General features: G+C 42.0%; 1 protein-coding gene across 2 annotated transcripts; it reads right to left on the bottom strand.

The window, feature by feature from the left end:
- Positions 1–1,700: 1,700 nt before the first annotated feature.
- usp46 (ubiquitin specific peptidase 46) lies at positions 1,701–19,708 on the bottom strand. Of its 2 annotated transcripts, XM_050054043.1 has the most exons (9): positions 19,345–19,708; positions 14,138–14,218; positions 13,579–13,792; positions 10,012–10,250; positions 9,457–9,533; positions 9,256–9,339; positions 8,982–9,179; positions 6,458–6,536; positions 1,701–6,339 (listed from the first exon to the last, which is right to left on the bottom strand). In XM_050054043.1, exons 1-9 carry the CDS (start codon positions 19,378–19,380, stop codon positions 6,238–6,240), a joined length of 1,110 nt encoding a protein of 369 aa, XP_049910000.1. In that variant the 5' UTR covers positions 19,381–19,708; the 3' UTR covers positions 1,701–6,237. The 2 variants fall into 2 exon arrangements, with proteins under 2 accessions (XP_049910000.1, XP_049910001.1); XM_050054044.1 differs by lacking the exon at positions 6,458–6,536.
- Positions 19,709–19,958: the final 250 nt, after the last annotated feature.

Genomic DNA, 19,958 nt, shown 5'->3' with positions numbered 1-19,958 from the left:
AAAAACCCTCAAAGATTATATTTTATTATAAATGCAACACTTCGGTCACACAGACCTCATCAGTCATTAACTATAGTCTACTTTTCCACCCTTAACTTCGGTAGCAGAAATAGTCTGGCATTACTTTAAAGTGTTTAAGGTGACACATTCAGAGTAGTATTATCATCATCCAACTAAACGGCAAAAATACTCTATGCTAAAGTCACATTAGCCTAGTGATACCTACACATAATAAGTCACATTTAAGTCTTGGTGAAGGTGAATTTTTGGATACTATTTTCAATATTTCTACATTTTCTGTTATAAGATTGCAGAGTATCATTAACATCCAACACCACTGACATTGTGGTTATCCAGAGGGCCAATGTTAGGGACAGTCAAGCCAGATAACCAAAAGATATCCTGGGTAAGTTGAACTGGCTTTGTAGTACAGAAGGTCACTCAAAATAATCCACAGACCTTGCTGTGAGCAGTCTAACGTTGGAACTATTTTCTTTCTACCAAACTACACCCACTGACTGTATCACTGCCCAGAAGGAAGCGTGCATCCACTGCTAGCTCACCTAGACAGACACCATTAGCATTTACATCTCGCACTGTCACAAGCATGAGCCTCTCATCCACGAGAAAACGCATGCTTCCTTCTGTGCGGTGATTCGGTTGGCTGGCGCAGTATAAGGAAAATAGATCCTACATGTAACTGCTCACAACAAGCTCTGTGGATTATCTTGAGTAACCAGGTCATAATTTCTGGAAAGAGACATTGCTGTTGAGTTTTTAAACAATGTTTTGGTGCTTTGAGCACCACAAGCTGAGTGCCATCTAGTTCCATTATATTGGAGAGAAGACAGACCTTTCTACGGCTGATATCTCCAACACTGCAACTCACACCAAAACAATTTAGCCTGATAAATAGCACTGCAGATAAGAGGGGAAAAGATATATTTGATTTTGTAAGTAGAAGTGGTTGTACTATGTTAGAAAAATACTTCACTACAAGTAAAAGTCCAGCATTGATCATTTCACCCACACTTGCAATAACAATCTTATCAGTCTTATTTTAGCTGAAAGGTCAGAGCTCCAACACTTGGAGTGTCCTCCGTGTGTCTGACAGAGAATAACAGATGCAGTTGCATAATGAAGTTAAAACTGGGAAGAGGGAGAATAGGGAGGTTTACTGATAACTTTTATGGGAACAGGACCAAAGCAAATCTCTCATACACAGATGAAATGTGTTCAAGGACACAGTTCAGTTCAGGTCAGGTTAAAACTTCCACATCAGAGGGAAGCAGAATACTCTTTAAACAGCAGGATATTATATGTCCTATATGGTGATGATACATTTTGTCCCTCCATCCATCCATTCATTTTCATCTGCTTATGCGGGACCGGGCCACAGGGGCAGCACGCCAAGCAAAGTACCCAAAGTGGAGACTATCACAGGGCTGACACATGGAGACAGACATCACTCACGCTTACATTCACACCTATGGCAAATCTAGAGTTACTGATTAACCTCACTTTGTCAGTCAGTCTGGAGCAAAGTGTTGGACCGACCAACTGCTGCATTAACGCTGCTAGCATGGCTACAAAGGAAGCGAAGAAGCCATTGTGTCTAAACTGTTGTGTTTAAGGTTCATCCACTCACTTCGGTCAATAACAGGAAGCAGAAGGGAAATAAAAACAAACACGACAGCAAGGTAGTTGAGCGTTATTTTATTGAACAGAAAAAACTCAAAAATGAGTGTGTTAAAGTGTGGTTTTTCATGTTAAAGCATTTAAGCTCATCACTAATAAAGTGCACTTTCAGTTTACAACCAAATGGGGACTCAAATTCATCTCCCCTTTCCCTCCCACGAGCTCAATCAGATCCCACCGGGCGCAGGACTCTCTGCACCGGAGCTCTCCTAGGTAGATCACTATCACAGTAAGATATATCAGACCAAGTGCAACGACTGAGCGTCTCAGTGAGGGCGAGTGCATAAGTGTTAATGGAAGATCAGCGCGTTAAGAGTCTCTCACCCCGGGTCTAAAATGTGTCTGACTAAACCTGCTACTGTTTTCTATCCTGGCTCAGTTAAACCCAGAAAAAAAGCAATAAAATGACAGATGGTGACTTCTGCACGAATCTGATTGATTATGTAATTGAGTGATTGTAAAATAGCACAGTATTTCTTAACAGGGTTTCATTAACGGTCAGCGTTAAGCTAAAATCTTTGCCATGAGTGTCTTTACATTTTAAGATCTTCGCTTTAAAAAAATATTTTTTTCCTATTTCCAGAAGTGTTTTTTCTACATAATATATATGTACAGTTGTATCTTTACAAAGAAAATAATGTTCTGTTAAAGACTGTTTGCAAGGTCGGTATCGACTCCAGTTTGGCACGTATTCCTCATGACTCCACCCAGTAACAGACGAAATGGAAGAGACAGCAGAAACAAGTGCATTCAACACCCAGACTTTCACTATTATCACTTCAAATTCTGCCTCTCCTGATTAGACACAGACACTACGCTAGGAAATTCATCCTATTCCTACCTCTTATTTATAATGAGATGCATTTGAAATGGTAATTCCGCTGATGTGCAGCAAATAGGAATGTCATTCACATGAAAACAAGTTGTCTGATGACGCACTATTCTACAGGGGCACGGCCACAAACCCTGGGGAATGGGCCAAAGAGAAAAACATCTACAGTACATGGGATGAATCAACACTGAAGCTCTAATTTGCCATCTATGGGGATTTAGAAATGTGCTACATATGACACACAATTTACGTCAATAAAGTCAGAGACAAACCAAGAGAATGAAAAAAGAAATAAAAGACACTGCCGCGTTAAGTTTTGAAAAAAAAACAAACAAACAAAAAAACAGGAGCATTTATCACAAGCACACAAACACACAGCACTGGGGAAAAAGTCAGCCGTGAAGAAACACATCTACAACTAACATTTAACTGTACTTCATATTAGTCTCACTGGGAACTTCCACAATGGAGAACTTCAACTCTTATTGCACTTATTTTCACTTCTTGTGTCAGTTAAAAAAATTGGGCAGTTGTGGGTTATTCCACTTGCATCATGTTAATCCGTCTCATCTTTTGATTTAGAGGAACAGTATGTAAGATTAGGGGGATTAAGTGGTATCTAGCAATGAGGATTACAGATCGCAACCAGCTGAAATTTCTCCCAGTTAGAATTTATTCAGTGTTTACTGTTGAGGAGGTTTTTACTGGGAGCTGAATTATCCACAGAGGTCTTCTCGTTCATGTCACAGACGGGCCGCTAGCCCAGCACCGACGAATGTGAGCTCACGTTTTATTTCTGATAACTGAACATCCAGGGGCTGTATTCACAAAAACCTTCTGAGAACACTCTCATACCCCTTTATCACCAAAGCAGTTCCAGTGCTGGTGCTGGTTCTCAGTTGGTTCAACTTGCGAACCAGGTGAGAACCAATTTGCTTTTCCACAGCTCGAGGTGGTTAGGGTGCCACGTCATTGCATCACTGTATACGTCAGTTACGTCGTTGCTTTCCCACTGGCGCCAAGCTCGAAGGAACAACAACAACAACGATGTTGGACCACATATTTGTGCAGCTGTTACTCCTGGCTCTACGAGGCTTCATCGGCATCCAAACACGGCAGATACATCGTATTTGTGCTGCTCGACAAGATTTGTATGGACGGCGATTACGTTCCAGAAGACAGGTAATAACCTAACATGGTCTCAATAACCCCGCCCCCTTCCCCGTGACGTATGTGGTTCGTTCTTCTAGTCCAGCAAAGAACTGGTGCCACTCTGGAACCATTTCTTTCTGGCCCAGAGCCAGTTCTTTTGTCTGTCGAAACAGGAAAACCGGTTCCAAATTAAGCACCGGCCCCGAACCAGCACTGGAACTGCTTTGGTGGAAAAGGGGTAACAGAGAGCTCCTAACTTAGCCTAAACATTTCTAGTAAGTCCTAGCATAGGAGTGATTTAGGAAAGGAAGGGACAGGAACTCTTGTCTTAGTGAGGAGGTGTGGTTGACCCTGTTGCTAGGTATGACACATTCTTTTAACAGATGTGATTGGTTGTCACAGACACGCCCTTTTGTGAGCCTTCAAGGTGTGGACACCCAGTGGAAGTGAACTGCATCACAATATGAGACTTTGAAAGTGTTGTCGCTGTTAGTGTGATCACTCTGCTGATGGAAGTTTGAGGGAGACAAAAGTCATCACTGCCGGAGTGTTGAATTTTTCCAGTTTTCCAAATATCTGAGTAAGTGATCATTTAATTTCTGGCGTTATAGTGTTATTGCGTTGGGTTGAAATGTGTGCGTATCCCTCATGAGATCAACCACAAACATTATTCCTGCACAATCTTATCTGTAGCATTTTATTCCTTCATTGTTTGGAGAATATTTCTCCGACCTCTTTGTGTTTTCACCATTTTCTCCTCTGATTAAGCCTCTTAAAAGTCCTCCTCCCTACACCTAACAGTTTTTCACCTAAGGGGCTCTCTTAGGGCTAAGTTGCTTTGTGAATCATTTTGATCTTTACCAGGATCCAGTCTTAACCTTAAGGGGAATCCTTCGAGAACGTCATAATTCTAAGAATTTTCTTAGAATTTTGTCTCTAAGAGCAAATCTTTGTACTAGGAAGCTTTGTGAATACAGCCCCAGACGTTCAGGGTTTTTTTATCAGGAGCCAAATTATCCCCAGAGGTCTCCTCCTCTCCAAACAAACAGAACTGGTGATTTAAACCCATAAAACCACTAAATGAAGCAGTTTTATGTAAAAAACAACAACAACAACAACAAAAAACTGTATTTTTCCGACGCTGTCATCGTGGAGGGGCTGCTAACTACGGTGGCAGATGCGAAATCGTGAATGGCCCTATCTAGAGGCAGTGTTTGTTTCATCTGTTCTGGGCTACTGCAGAAACATGGCAGTGCAACATGGCAGACTCCTGCGACAAGGACCCAGTCCGTATGTAACTGGTTGATTCTAAGTTAACGAAAAATTCTTATCTGCAGGAAATTACACATGAAGGAAAACATACTTGTTATGTTATATTCCATTTCTGCTGATATATCCCCCTAAATCCTACACACTGGACCTTTAACATGCAACAGACAAAATTAAAACCAGTTTTCTTTCAGCTGTCCTCTCAAGTCGTGTATCACATACACTATATCCTTCACACTGCGAGCCTCGACACAAGTGCCCTCACATACAGAGCTCTAAGAAGAGCCATATTACACACACACCTTCATTATTGACCAGTCTGCATTACAAATAACAGTAATAAATATGTTGAGTACAATAAATATGGGTTTTTGATCAGAATAAAAAATTATAAAGATTCGGCTGATTTGAATGGAGATCCAGAGAAAACAGGATTTCCTTTCACGTGTAGTGTTGGGAGCATTTGGCTCAGTTGGGTTAAGTGTTGATCATATGTGGTTAGACAGACACCGAGTTGTCACAGCAGACAGACAGCAGCTCACAGAGTGATTCTCTGTGGGACAACACAACCTCTACACACTGTCAACTGTTGAAGTTTAGGTAGTTTTCAGCTTGTGAGTTCTCTCATTAATGCTCAGATATTGCTTCAAAACCACTGAAAATGCATGAAACCTCTCTATGCGTATTATACAGTGTCTGTCTCCAACTTCATATAAGTCTCATGCATCCACCAGGGACATGAACAAAGGACTGGACAGTGATGATGAGGAAAATAGCCCTAATGAAAGGAGTTAACAGGGGGTGACGCATCACGGAAGAAGACCTTATATACATATAAATGATATAGTACAATTTCAGACAACAGTCTGTATGTGCACCAGACCCTTCACCGCACCACGCAGACAATCACCTCTGCAGGCTTCTCCCACCAGTCTACACACCAAGCCTGAGGCGCTCGGTGTGAACGAACGCTCCTTTTTTGTTTCCGACATGCTGTTGAGCATTTTTGCTTTTGTTTTAAAGTGCAGTCCAGATGCAGGTGACTAAAAGGCAAGAAGCAAATTACACAGAGAGAGAAAGAAAGATGAAGCACAGGTTAACCCGGAGGTTGGGGTTGGGACAGAGGATTGGCACGCACGAACATCAGAGAGGTCTGACTTGGAGAATGGGAACAGGATGGGATGGAGACGGCTGGAGTCTGGGTCTGTTAGGCTGAAGGTACAAAAAAAAAAAAAAAAAGGTCTCATCCTATTCAGTCTTCTCCTGTGTCACTGATGCAGCTCCAGTCACTCCCTGGACTGGTAGAAGAGGATGTATCCTGACTCAGAGTTCTTGGAGATGTCTGAGGTAAGCCCGTAAAACTCCTCGATGGCCTGGGCATCAATTTTCTGCATAACACAAGTAAGACGTTGTTTACCGATGATAAAAGCAGTAACAAATGTACAAACAGATGAGTCAAGGAACATTCAAGGAGGCCGTAACAGGCTAAGACTGAGAGTGACGCACCTCCACAATGTCATCATCAAACAGCAGCCAGAAGCCGTGACTCTTCACTATGGTGATGTAATGACCTCTATTTGGGCCACTGAGGAAACAGAGACAAACAGTGACTCTCTACTGCAGACACCTTACCCTCTCAACAGCCCCACACTGTACTACATCAAGGTCTGTCACGATTATTACGTTATCAACTTATCGCATGATATGTGGACATGACCTCATTTTGCTGACCTCAATATTTCTCATTGTGTTTACATGTGTGTTTGTTAACATAAGCATTCAGCACTATAGCAAACATGATGCTGGAATAAACAGCAAGCCCGGCCTTTATAAGACTTGGATGCAGCAACTCTCCCTTTTTTCTTTATCTACCTCACCCACTTGCAGGTGTGCGAAGAAAAATAAGAAAACACTTCAAACATGACACAGCATAGCTCATCAGTAGCCTGCAGCTGCACTTGTGTAACTTTATTTTCCTCTCAATAAAATCCATCCGCAACCACCTGGCTCTCAGGCCCGAAAATCCCCGGGAGCCGACTGCAGCACACCAACCAGATTATGGAGATAACTGCGGTGTGAGGTCTGAGCTTTGCTAAGCTTGTCTGTTAGTCCCAAGAGGCATCACTTGGTTTTGTTTTTGTTGGCAAAGGCACTTTAATTTACACTACAAAAGTGTTTTTAAGAAATACATTAATTTCTTTTTCATATTCTAATTTTAATGTCTGAATATTCTTATAAAATTAAAAGTTCATTGCTCTTTGAAAGGGTGTACTTGCATTATTATGCTTTTATATTATCATTATATGAGTGGTGTAAAATGGTCTCAAAGTAACAATACTGTCTTTTATCGCAGTTATTTTCTGGGACAATATATCATCAAGCAAAGGCAGTTATTGTGACAAGCCTAAGCTCATGTGTCTTAGCTTCCTGCAGGAGCTGCTGAAGTTATCTGTGCAAAATAAATGCAGAACACAGTTTGCCACACATATCTCTTTGTTTTGGTTGTTGTTAGTCTTTTTCTTTGCACATAACTGCAACTTGAGATGACAACTTATGTTAATCTCTTGTATGTTAATGGAAGGTCTGTATAAATAAAGTGTTAGCAGTTGAACAGGTGTACCTAATAAAGTGGCCGGTGAGTGTATGTGTTACAGGTTTTCAGGTCATTCTAAGCAGTGACGCAGAAACTCTGTCTCTGAAGAAAAGAAGAAAACTAAGCCGATCTCATACTTGAGCATGAGCCAAGGTCCTCAAAACTTGTATTGCTGTTTTTCAACTTCAAGCTTAAAGGCTTATACAATACTGCAGTTGGATGTTAAGGTAAACACTTGCTTTCTAACCTGAACTCTTGTCCTTAGTGAGAATATATATAGAATCCATTAACATGCAAATATTTTTCATTTCAAGAGTTTAACTGCTGGATGTCATGTCTCCTACTTCATGGAAAAGTCTTCACACTTGTGGAAGTTGCAAACTGGACCGTGACTTGGTTCAGAGACTCGTTGTGATGTCACAAAATCATGTATGTACAAATCTTTAACTCATATTCAAGATGAGCATGTTGCAGATGTTCCTTTGCCTGTTGCTGCTCCCTCTCTCATCTCGTCTGCTCTTCAGTTTCATTGAGCTCTGCGTCCGTGTACTCGGTGTTCAAATAAATTCAGGCGGTCATCAAATTCAGATGGCTCATCCAGATCCAGTTGGTTAAAATCGGGTAAAAATTCAGCCATGACTACTCCAAACAGAGTAACTCCTCACGTTTGTAAGGTCACTCCAGCGGTAACTTCCTGCAGCAACTCAAATCCCACGAGACGTGAGATTTCAGAGCCAGACTTTGACTTTCTGAGTGATTTTGACTTGCCATAACAAAACATGTCCGAATTTTTACCCGATTTTAACCAGCTGGATCTGGATGAGCCATCTGAATTTGATGACCGCCCGTATTTATTTGAACACGGACGCAGAGCTCGATGAAACTGAAGAGCGGACGAGAGAGAGGGAGCAGCAACAGGCAGAGGAACATATCTGAATCCAGCTAAAAGTAAACACAGACGTTCATTTCTCCTTTGCGTTATGTTGTTGGATAATTATACTAACAATCCGAGCATATCTGTATGAAAAAATGCACTTTTATCCTATCACTCATTTAGACAAAAGTAGATCAGAAAATAGGAAAAAAAACCATTAGTTCCCCTTTAACATACAGACATGAGAGTGACATCATTGTTCTCACAAAAGTCTCGACTAGAAAGCAAAAGAACATATTTCCCAAAATGTCAAACTTTTCGTTTAATATTTTACGGAATACAGTGATGCGATACAGCTGGAATCAATGGACTACCATCTAAAATTTGCTTCTGAAGGAGCACAACAAATGTGGCGTCTGATCAGTGAGTCTGCAGCAGCTTGAGGGGATGAGCTTTGTTGTACTTTGAAACATGACGCTACAATATAAGTTGGCATCAAGTGTAACCGCACCATAACTCATGTTGAGGTCTTTTATGTTGGGCCGGTAATCAGTGTACTGTACCTGCCACAGTGAACCACCACCGCCACTAGATCGTACATGCGATCCAGGTTGACTGCATCCCCAGACGTGTTGAACAGGCGGAGTTCGAGGGGGAAAACCACCCGATAGGACAGCTTGGTGTAGCGGTGCAGCTGCTCCATGTACTTGAACCTCTTCAGGTGTAGTGCCAGGATCATAGGAAGCTTCTTCACACGCATCCTGCACAGAAGCATACGTGCTCAGAGAGGTATACAATGACAAATCATGATTGTATTAAGCTCAGTGCTTTACTGACCGCTTCTGTGCTTCCTGCTTGCTGCAGCATGTCTCACAGTAGTATTTGTATTCACTGCACAAAGTCTCTGTGTTGCTGAAGTCCCTGGAGGGCAGAGCATGCCACAGGAGGCTTGGTTATTCAACCTCATTCAGGCCAAAGGAAATACGGTCTACTGTCAGCCTGTTAACTGTGACTGAATGTGTAATAAATCAGTTCTACCTGAGACAGTGTGTTATTGATGTGTTCTGCTCCACATCCACAGAAAGATCCAGAAAATCTTCGTCTTTGCTGCTCACCTGTCAAAGAGAGAGGGAACTTCACTGTCAGGTTTTTTTTACTGAGTCAGAAAGGATAAGCCTGCCTGTGCTGTGACATAATACCAACCCGCCCACACCTATACACACAGACAGTCTTTGAAATGCTGATTATACTGAGTAGCTTTTGTCTCTGCACACTGCAGCGCCTTGCTGTTTGCAGGGGTTGTTCAGGGCAACCCGTCTCACTGCTCGCCCTCAAAACTGTGAGGACAAAGCCTACGCCAGCCCTGACGTAAAGTGGGTGGCCGGAGCCCACCGGGTGCGCTCACTGCATCGCTTTCTTTTTTTTTGCATCTCTCAGCATCTCTGAACAGGCTAATCCCTTTTCCAGACTTATTCAGGACAGACCTCTTATTCAGGGTGACACGGGGACTGTCAGAGCCGGGGACAGATAACAACATTAAATATACTACCCCTCTCAGGGAACTCAATAGGCAAATAAAGCAGCGCCACACACCGTTTCACAGTTGAGGCAGCGTGTCTCATTGGTCAGTGTGCCCTGGAAGATATCGTGAACCCATGTGGGCTCTGTCTTGTTCTCCGTCTCGGTCTCTGTGGTGACAGCAGTGCCGTTGTTCTTAAGGCGCCCGTTTTGCTTTTCCTGCTTTTTTTCCTCTTGCAGGATGTCGGCCACCGTGTTCAGCAGGTAGTTGAGGAATTCGTGGGCATCCTGTTGCATGTAGTTGTCGAACAGATCTGCAGGGAGATGCAGAGATAAAGTAAAGAAGATAACTCTTAGAGGGGAAATGACGGGGATGTCCCAGGCAAGTTTTTTGGGTTAATAATCTTAAATCCATTTAATAATGATTATCTGCCCATACTGAATCTAATATTTATATTTATATACCTAATGTTTCTGCACACTTAGCATAAAGCCGACCTGTACTAAAATTACTAAAGCAATTCATTTATTTTAGACCAGTGTTTCTCTAACACGGGTTCCTGTGCCACTAGCCGTAATTTGTAGTACTGCAAGGGGTGGGTATTAGGGCTGCAACTAATGATTATTTCATTCCCGACTAATTGTGGATTATTTCTTCGATTAGTCGACTAATCGTTTTATCGAAAAATGTGTTAAAATGTTGAAAAATGTCAGTCTGTCTCTCCCAAACCCCAAAATTATCATCTAATGTCTTGATTCGTACTCACGCCAAAGGGTTTTAGTTCACCGTCATGGGAGAGTGTGTAAAGCTGCCGATATTTGAACGGAAGAAGCTGCAGTAAGAGTATTTTGGGGCACTTTTATAGAACTTTTCTACGAAAAATGACTCAAACCGATTAGTCGACTACTAAAATAGTCACTGATTATTTTAATAGTCGATTAGTCGACTAATCGTTGCAGTCCTAGTGGGTATGTCAGCTTTTTTGAAAGGTTAATTTTATCAGTCATAATTCCTAATAATTATATCACTAAATTTTAAGTAACAAATTTTATCTTTAGTTGATCAGGGACTTTCTGGATTCTCTGCTGGCTGCCGAATAACTACTCCTGATCAAGAAACAGTCAGACACTTGGCCTACCCTCAAACACTGAATTGTTGTTTCAACACTTTGTTTTATTATTATTATTATTTTTAGTTTCATTTATTCCACTGTAATTAGTATCCAGTTCCTAAAATGTTGAGGCAGAGGGTACTGTCTGTAGCTCTGGTTGAGGGTGAGAGGCTGTCAGCAGATAAACAGAGATCTGTGTGGGTACATGAGACCCTAAAAAAGAGGCTGGATCATGGGGAGTACCACCAGTTGGTCCAGGAGCTTCTCCTCCATGATAGCTGTTGAAGTACTGCACTTAAATGCTCCCACACCTGCTGTTTTCTACTGAGATTGTGGTAACTACAGTTTGTAAAGTCGTATAGCTCTGGGTATCCAGCAATGGCTATCATAAGTTTTTCCTCCATTGTTTGCCAACTGTAAAGATGGCATGAGCCGCTTTTCCGCAAAGTTTTTTTTTGACTCGAGGAGTAAAAAACAACAACAATAAAATGCTTACAAAAGGTCGCCTCCAGCTGCTCAAACGCTTTCTGTGTGATCAGGGCTAGTTTTCCCCCACTGCTTTATAGTGTATATACTTTTATGATTTGCTAGATTACTTCAGTGTCCAGGGGGATTCTATGTAATGACAATGGAGAGAGATGTCAATGTGGATCGACTTTTTTTTAAACAGGTGCAATTGTTGGCAAAAAAATCTTTGGCCTTAAGCTACCTCTAACATTTCTCCTTAAGTGTGTATAAAAAGAAAATCACGCATCTAAAAACAAATTGTGAGAATGCGATTAGTTACACCTGTGCTTTTTCCCCTGTGAGAAATCAGGCAACACCAATAATCCCAACATCTACACACACTTCTGTTTTGACAGATCTGCATGTGAAAGTTGAAAACGGAGATTCGGGGGAGTTGGAGGGAGGAGGGGGCAGAAGGAGAAAAAAAGTCCAGAGAGGAGGCAGCTGACCAAAGCTGGGTCCCAACAGAGATTGCATTGTTCATTCACATAAAGAGCTTCCTCAATATGGACAGCAGAGAACAGTCGGTCTACTCTCTGAGTGACCTTACCTCCAACATGCACCTGCCCTTCACCTCCAATATTCAGACTACATTACAGCCAACACTGCTACTGACACACAGTACAGAGCCATAAATCTTCACTCTGGTTGTTTATGAACAAGTAACACACTCAGTAGCTTTGGCAGAAAAGAATACTACAAAGAAAGAGCAACAGTACAAAACATGTTCATTGTAGTGACTTAGTAAGCATTAGATCAGATAAGCATTCTCTTTTAAATCCATAATTTTACATTTTGGATTTTTGTTTTTATCTGTGACCAGCAGCTCTATAGCTTACTCTGTCAGTTGGTCGGCCCACAAAAATTTCTCCACACTGTAGCGACCACAGTTTTTGCCCTAGAAGACTGAGATTTGGCATGGAAGTCAAGTCTGTGTGTGAAGGTGTGTGTTTGGCTAAAAGAGGAGGCGCAAAACTTCCAAATGGATTCACAGACTTCCACAAGATTTTGTTTAAATGTTGGTCATATGCCAAAGAACAGCTGATTAAGGGTCGCAGACACATGCTGCTTTTTTGCACCCTAAAATGCATGATTGTTAGTGTGGATGCACGAAAGGCACGCTCAAAAGCAAGAGTGACACTATCCCGGCGTGCAAGTGTTCCTAAGCGTTCCCAAGTGCCTGTTTTTCAGAGCGCACCGGTTGTGCTCTGAGATAAACCAATATGTCAAAAAGGGGGGTTGGGGGCATCACTGTAGTAGTGACAAGTGTTTGTGCGGCTGTGTGTGTAAGCATGAACATGTGAGTGCATGTGCGTATGAGGTCACAACTGTTGCAGATTCGCACTTATATTTTTTTTACCTGTTGATTCTGTGTGTGTGTTTCATCATGGTAAAATGTGGTCCTGGAGACACTTAGTGTAGCGGGAACTACCACAGAGGCTGCTTCGAGTTCTTGGCCAGGTGACTGATACACACCGTACACACACACTGTGTCTTTAAACACCTGGAAACTGCGCTGGGCACTGGGCGCTACTCCAGAGGCAGGTTGCGTCTGAGGTTGCTAAGTGACCATAACCAGCATCATATCATAGCCTACTTACCACTAAAATGATCAACTACTTCTCCCTATTTATCACAGACTGATATTTACAGAAGGGAAAGATATCTGCCGGCTGTGCTCGGTCAGTCCTTGTCACATGACACGCGATGCGCACTGCTGCGTTCCAAAAGTTGAACTCTGTTTATTTCAGGGCCCAGCGCCCGTGCCCTGAAAAACAGGCACTTGGGAACGCATGCACGTAGACAGATTTTGTCATCACAATAGCGTCACAACCGTGTAAGATGCAGTCACCAAACTTTAGGAGGAGGTAGGAAGTAGGTAAGGAGCCATTGCCCCACAACGTTGAGCCCTCTGCACACATTCTTTGCGAATCCCTGTATCAGGGCTGGAGTGATACCATCGCAGGAGGTTCTCTAATCATTATCAAGTTTTCAGTCATGCATGTCTTTTATGGGCTCTCACCGTTTTCTTTCCGTAAGCGGGAAATGAACTTCTTGGGCGGGATGACGCCCACTTTCTTTTTCTGTGTTGCAATGGAGTGGAAGAGGTCAGCCAGGCATGTGAGCAGGTTCTCCTTCTTCTTCTGCTGGGCTTTGTAAGCAAGCACGTTCTCCCGGAAAGGCCGGCAGAAGTAGAGAGCCTGGAGCACTGAGTTACAGTAACATGTGTTTCCAAACTGAGGAAGGGAAGGACAGAGGACAAGAACAAAGTGTGAGGACAAAAAGAGATTTCACTCCATTGGTCTCGCTGGTGGAAAAATACAGATGTGCTCAACTGTTCTTATTCATTTGGCAGACGCTGCGTCCAGGGTGTTGAGAAATATGGGAGTTTGCGTGAGCGCTATATTAAGGAGACAGAACATCCCTGTATTGGCCAACAGAAACAACACTCTCACCTTCAGTACTAATTATCCAGTAGAGGACATGAGTCAGAGTCCCATGGCAGTTTGTTTTGAAAAATGACACCAATGTTTTCTATCAAAGCCTTCTGTTGATGTATGAGAGGATTAGGTGATACTCACGTTGACCAATCCAAAGTAGTGTTCATTGATTGGGAATTGCTCCGGGCCGATGTCTTTCTCCAGAGCAGAGGCATTGGTGCCCTGAAAGACCACAGACAACACATGAGAGGGTTTTTCTTCATCATCAACATCATCTCATGTAACACAGTTTACTGAGTTATGATGACAGACAGACAGACAGAATGAGTTGTTATATTTACATAGGGATGCATGCTGCATTGCCATGTTTACAGTAGCCCAGAATGGACAAACTGGTTCTAGATACTGCAGTTCACATTTTTGTGCCAGCCACAACAGTAAGCAGCCCCTCGGCAAAGAACAGCATCAGAAAAACACTGATCTTCTAACATGAAACTGCTTTATTCAGTGCCTTTACCGGTTTTAATCACCAGGTTCATTTGTTTCAGAGAGGAAGAGACCTCTGTGGATAATTCTGCTCCTGTAAAAACCTCCTGAACAATAAACACTTGAGGAATTCTAACCTGGAGAAGTTTCAGCTGATTGCAATCTGCAATCCTCACCACTAGATGTCACTACATCCCCCAAAAATCTTACATACTGGACCTTTAAAAGGCTAAAATGGAGGCCTCTTTTGTTTAGTCTACTCTAATGTACATGTTAAATCCTCCTGAGCATCTGGATCTTGAGTTATCGGAAAAAAGGTGAGTGCACATGAGCATGTGTTGGGTGAGTCTCCAGTCTCCGCCATGCTGAACAGCATCGGAGAAACACTGATTTGTAACGTGAAATTACTTCATTCTGTGTGTTTGCCGGTTTTATACATCTGGTTCATTTGTTTTAGGGAGGAGGAGACCACTGTGATGCCACTACATCCCCCAAAAATCTTACAAACTGTTGCCTACATATATATATAGCCAAAATAATATGGACATTTTGTGTGGTCAAGGAGCACCAACAGACTATTGACAGTTTAGATACAAAGATAAACCATAATTAGAAGCTCCTTTTTCATACAGCGTAATTGTTAAAATGATCCTTCCTGCTAAATTCCAACGCATCAGTTTCCACTCGACTGTTGTAGCTTGCCTCGGTGCCTTTCTTTGTCAGTAAAAAAACTCCCAAAACCTAAAAATGTCCTGTCAAAGTAGAAAAAGGATATGGTCTAAATAGGTAGACTCATGTCAAAAGTCAGGAGTATTTTGCACCTGATTGCAGAGACAGACCACTTATCTCTTGTCAGAGCCTTTTCACTTGTCGGAGCTCAAAGCTTTCCAAATGAACCACAGCTTTGTTGAGCGAACACAGAGGACAGTTTAGTTTGGGGGAAGGCTTTGACTTACAATGACTGTCATTTCTCTCTGTCAAAGCAGACAGTGAATACCTCTTTGTCTGATTTACTGCTTCCAGCCTGAGCTCAAGTCCGTGTACTGTACTCATACGAGCTGACTCTTTCCATGTGGGATGTCTTATAATGCAAACTGTGACCTTTAGTCTACAAAACTGGAGAGAAATATTAGACGGACTCAGTGGAAAGGTGCCACTGGTGGACCTGAAAATCCATTAAAATCTACACAAAACATTTGTTTGAGAAAATGGAATATCCAGGTGACTCCTACTGACACCTGATGCCACATTTTGACATTCGAGCCATTCATTATAAAACAGCAGGCGGTGGCATCATTTATTTAAAAGGAAAAAAAATCATTTATCCTTGACTGTCACAAAGAAAACAATGTTAGGAAAACATGAACTGTGAGTGTTGACAGAGTAGAAGACGCTGTGGAAAATATCGACACCCGCCTACTCTTGTCACTTGCTTTATTGACAATTATTGTCTTCAACTGAAAACCTCTCAGCCTCATCTTTTGTATCAAGTTTACTTATTGTGCTTTTAAGCATCAACAAGTCCTTGGCCCACATTACAAATAATAAATGTTATGAATGATATAATCAGTATGCTGATGACCTGGATATGCAAAAAGAAATAAATACTCACATTCCTTCTATAACAACTTGTCACATCTTGAACAATTAGAAAACAATTAATATAACCTTGACACCTTTATTCAGTCTGAACTCTGTCAATGCAGGATCTGTGTTGAAGTGCTTCAGTCATGTCTTTAATTTGTCCCCGTATTTCTTTTCTTATGTGCCTGCAGGCAAACGTCAACTGAAAACATTAGTTACTAAAACTTTTGTTTTACCTATAGGAAGAGTTTTGTTTGATCAATGATTTGATTAATCAGTTTGATTATCTTTTTAAAGTTATTTTGCCATATCGTGATAAACTGATATTGGAAACAGAGCTACAGTTACCAAAATTAATTTGATTGAGCAAAACAATTAAATTAAAGACTGGGAAACTGTTATGTGCATTTTCCAAGCAAACATGTCAAACGTTGGCTGGTTTCAGCTTGTCAAATCTCAGGAATTGATGCTTTTCTTTGACATATTTGAGAGAAAACTAAATATATTTGAGTTTTGGACTGATGGTTTAACTCTTTGGAACCTGGAGCGACATCACTTTTCTTGTGCTGCTTTCAGATGCCTTTTGCAAGTATTTAAACCTTTGAACCCTGAGCACATTGGTGTGATTTCTTTCAAAAACATGGGGGAAAAGGCACTGAGTAACCTGGTAGGAAATGTCCCACAAATTGCAAAAAAACAAAAGAAAGAAAGAAGAAAAGTATTTTAGAAAAATAGGAAAAAGAGAAAAAAGCCAGGGAAACCTTGTTATCATTATTATAACATTTTAAAAAATAATTTTCTTGTCTTTTCTCTTTATAATATTTTCTGTCTGATTTTTTTGGCTCATTTCTTCTTTCATTTCCCATGTTTAAAAAAAAATCCAGCCATTTCGCTCAGATTTCAAAGCGTAAATAAAGCAAATTATCTACATACGTTGTCTTGGGCTGTGGGAAATTATAAACGGCATATTTCACAATTTCTTCACATCTTGTAAACAATTCAATTAATTGATTAAATTTAAGTATCGGCAGATAAATTGATAATGATAATACTGTAGTTTCAAGTTACTACATAAGTGTAATGCATTCAATTGAGAAAAAAGTATTTGCTTTGTTTTCCTGCTTTAACAAGATTATAATATCAGAATTATGATAATAAAATCTTTCATGGTAAGAATTATGCTCATGTTTTTCTTAATTAAAGGTCCAGTTTGTAGGATTTTTGGGGGATATACTGGCAGAAGTTGGACATAATGAAATAAATATTTTTTTCTGGTGGCACAGTGGTGCAGTGGTTAGCATTGTCACCTCACAACGAGGGTTCCTAGCTCGAACCCCAAAGTGCAGGAACCCATCTGTGTGGAGTTTGCATGTTCTGCCCGTGTCAGCGTGGGTTTCCTCTGTGTACTCCAGCTTCCTCCCACAGTCCAAAGACATGCAGGTTAATTGGTGACTTTAGGTGTGAATGTGAGTGTGAATGGTTGTCTGTCTCTATGTGTCAGCCCTGTGATAGCCTAGCAACCTGCCTAGGGTGTAGCCCGCCTCTCACCCAATGTCAGCTGGGATAAGCTGTTACTGAAAGCATGTTTTCTTTTGCAAATAATCACCTTAAAAAAAGAGTTGTGATTTTGTCACCTTGGAATGAACTGTTTTTATCTACATAGGGAGAGGGTCCTTGTTCACTGAGACCACCATGTTTCAACAGTAGCCCAGAGTGAACATTTATATTTTCATGTCGGCCACCATAGTAAGCAGCCATGACGGGCAGCATCTGCTGCTTTATTCAGTGTTGTTACCGGTTTGCCGGTAAAAACCTCTTGAACGTCTGGATCACAAAAAAAGTGACAAGCCGACCAGCGTTTGAGAAACACTGATTCTTAACATGAAACTGCTTTAGTCAGTGTTTTTTTTTCTGGTTTTAATCACCTGGTCCATTTGTGTTGGAGAAGAGGAGACCTCTGCGGACAATTCTGCTCCCAGTAAAAACCTTCTGAACAATAATCACAGAGGGAATCCTAACTGGGAGCTCACACTTGGCACATGGGAGAGGTTTCAGCTGGTTGCAATCTTCAGTTCTCACCACCAGATGCCACTTCGTTCTAAACACTGCTGCTTTAACAGGATAATAATATTGTAAACTATAAGCTAGTTTTTATGAAGTTTATTATCGCATTAAAGTAAAAAGAGGGAGAACATGACTTTTCCCAAGAAACTTTTTTCATAATTCTGAGATAATTTTGTTAATTCAGGAAAACATTAAGAAAGCAAATCCCCACGAAAACTTTCCTGAAATGAATGCATGATGCTTTCGTAAGTTACAGCCCTGACTGGAAAAATATTCATGCTGATGTTGTCATTTCTACAATATCACTGAGCCCTACTGCAAACCTGATACGCACACTTACTGTGCCGAAGACACTGGCTGTTGCAGAGGACAAAAACTCTGTCCTGTCAGCTTTGCTTACACTAACTGTTTAAACGCTCTACTAAGGGCGCAGGTTTCAACATTAAGAAGGACACATGAAACGAGGGATTTGGGGATCCTGTGCATGAAAAATAAAAGTGCTCTGCTACTTTCCTGTTTTTATTGGAGGGGACAAATGCAATATTGAAGGGGACGTGTCTCCTGCGTTACACCTACGCAAGCTTCCACCTAATGTCCACCCAAGCTGTGTCCATTCAAACTTGTCTTTCGCAGTGGGAGGTCCATCTTCACCTGTGTGTCTGCAAACCCACAATATACACACACTATTTAAGTAGTTCTGCATGGGGTGCAGTGTAATAACCCACTGATGCAGGCCAGCAGCACTGCAGGCTTCTGACTTTAGTATCCAGCCACAATAAAGGAAAGGCTCTCTGCTACCAGGATGCAACCAGCTCTCTGCAGCAGCAGTAGCAGCATCACATTATGCAATCACAACAAGCTGTCAGAGGCAGCGCGCTGCTTCATTCACCTGTCAATCATCGCTGACAGCTATACAAATAACACACTGTGTCGTCTCGCCAGGCTGCAACACACAATGTCAACGCGACAGGGAAGTAGCAGCAGTGTGTAAAGGTCTACGACTCATTCACAGTCAGGTTGGGATGCAGCAGGCCTGTCTGAGCACTAGTGACCAGCGTTACATCCACTGTGCATCCTCCCCCCCTGCACACACACTGTCTGTCTGCAGGGGGGGAGGCGACTCACCCATGTACATCACTACACACCAGTTCAACACAGTGGCTGCACATATCGATAGCAACACACACACACACACAACCAGCAGACATACTCACCATATTACAAATGGAGGCGATGTTTCTGACAGTCATTTAGTTCACAGTGTCCCCCTCACCGCCATCTTTATAAAATAAACATGATTTCAGAGCAAAGGGCGACGCTGAGAAATGAAGTTAATTCGCAGCCGCGGCTGGAGGCCAGACTGCAAACCCCAAGCGTCAGAGAGCAGGCAGAGAGACACGGAGCACCATGCAGCCTGCACGGAGCTGAGAGTCACACCGCACTCACAGTCGACACGGCTTCATCCTCACACACATCCCGAAAACACCACAGCTGGAAGGCGCCGATGCATGAGGGGACAGTGGACAGGCGAAGTTGCAGGCAGCAGGTTGTTAGCAACGACCAGGAAACAAGCATGATGTGTGAGGAAGAGCAGTAGCCCCGCCCACATGACCTGAACTCCACAGCTGATTGGTTCACATTCACTGGGTTTGATTGACAGTGTTAAAGAGCCAAACACAGACCCGGATGGTGAAGTTCATGTGAGCTGCAACCAATCAACAGCAAGTGTTTGACACAATTGTGTGAGGGAGTTGTAGTTCATGAGAGGGATGAATTTAAAGGGATTTTGTAGGCTCTTTGAGTGGCTACTCACTGGCCACTTTATTAG

This window comes from Epinephelus moara, chromosome 10 (assembly GCF_006386435.1).
Source record: "Epinephelus moara isolate mb chromosome 10, YSFRI_EMoa_1.0, whole genome shotgun sequence".
Classification (NCBI taxonomy): domain Eukaryota; kingdom Metazoa; phylum Chordata; class Actinopteri; order Perciformes; family Serranidae; genus Epinephelus; species Epinephelus moara.
The sequence above is the reverse complement of the archived record's forward strand: the minus strand, read 5'-3'. Positions and strand labels throughout refer to the sequence as shown.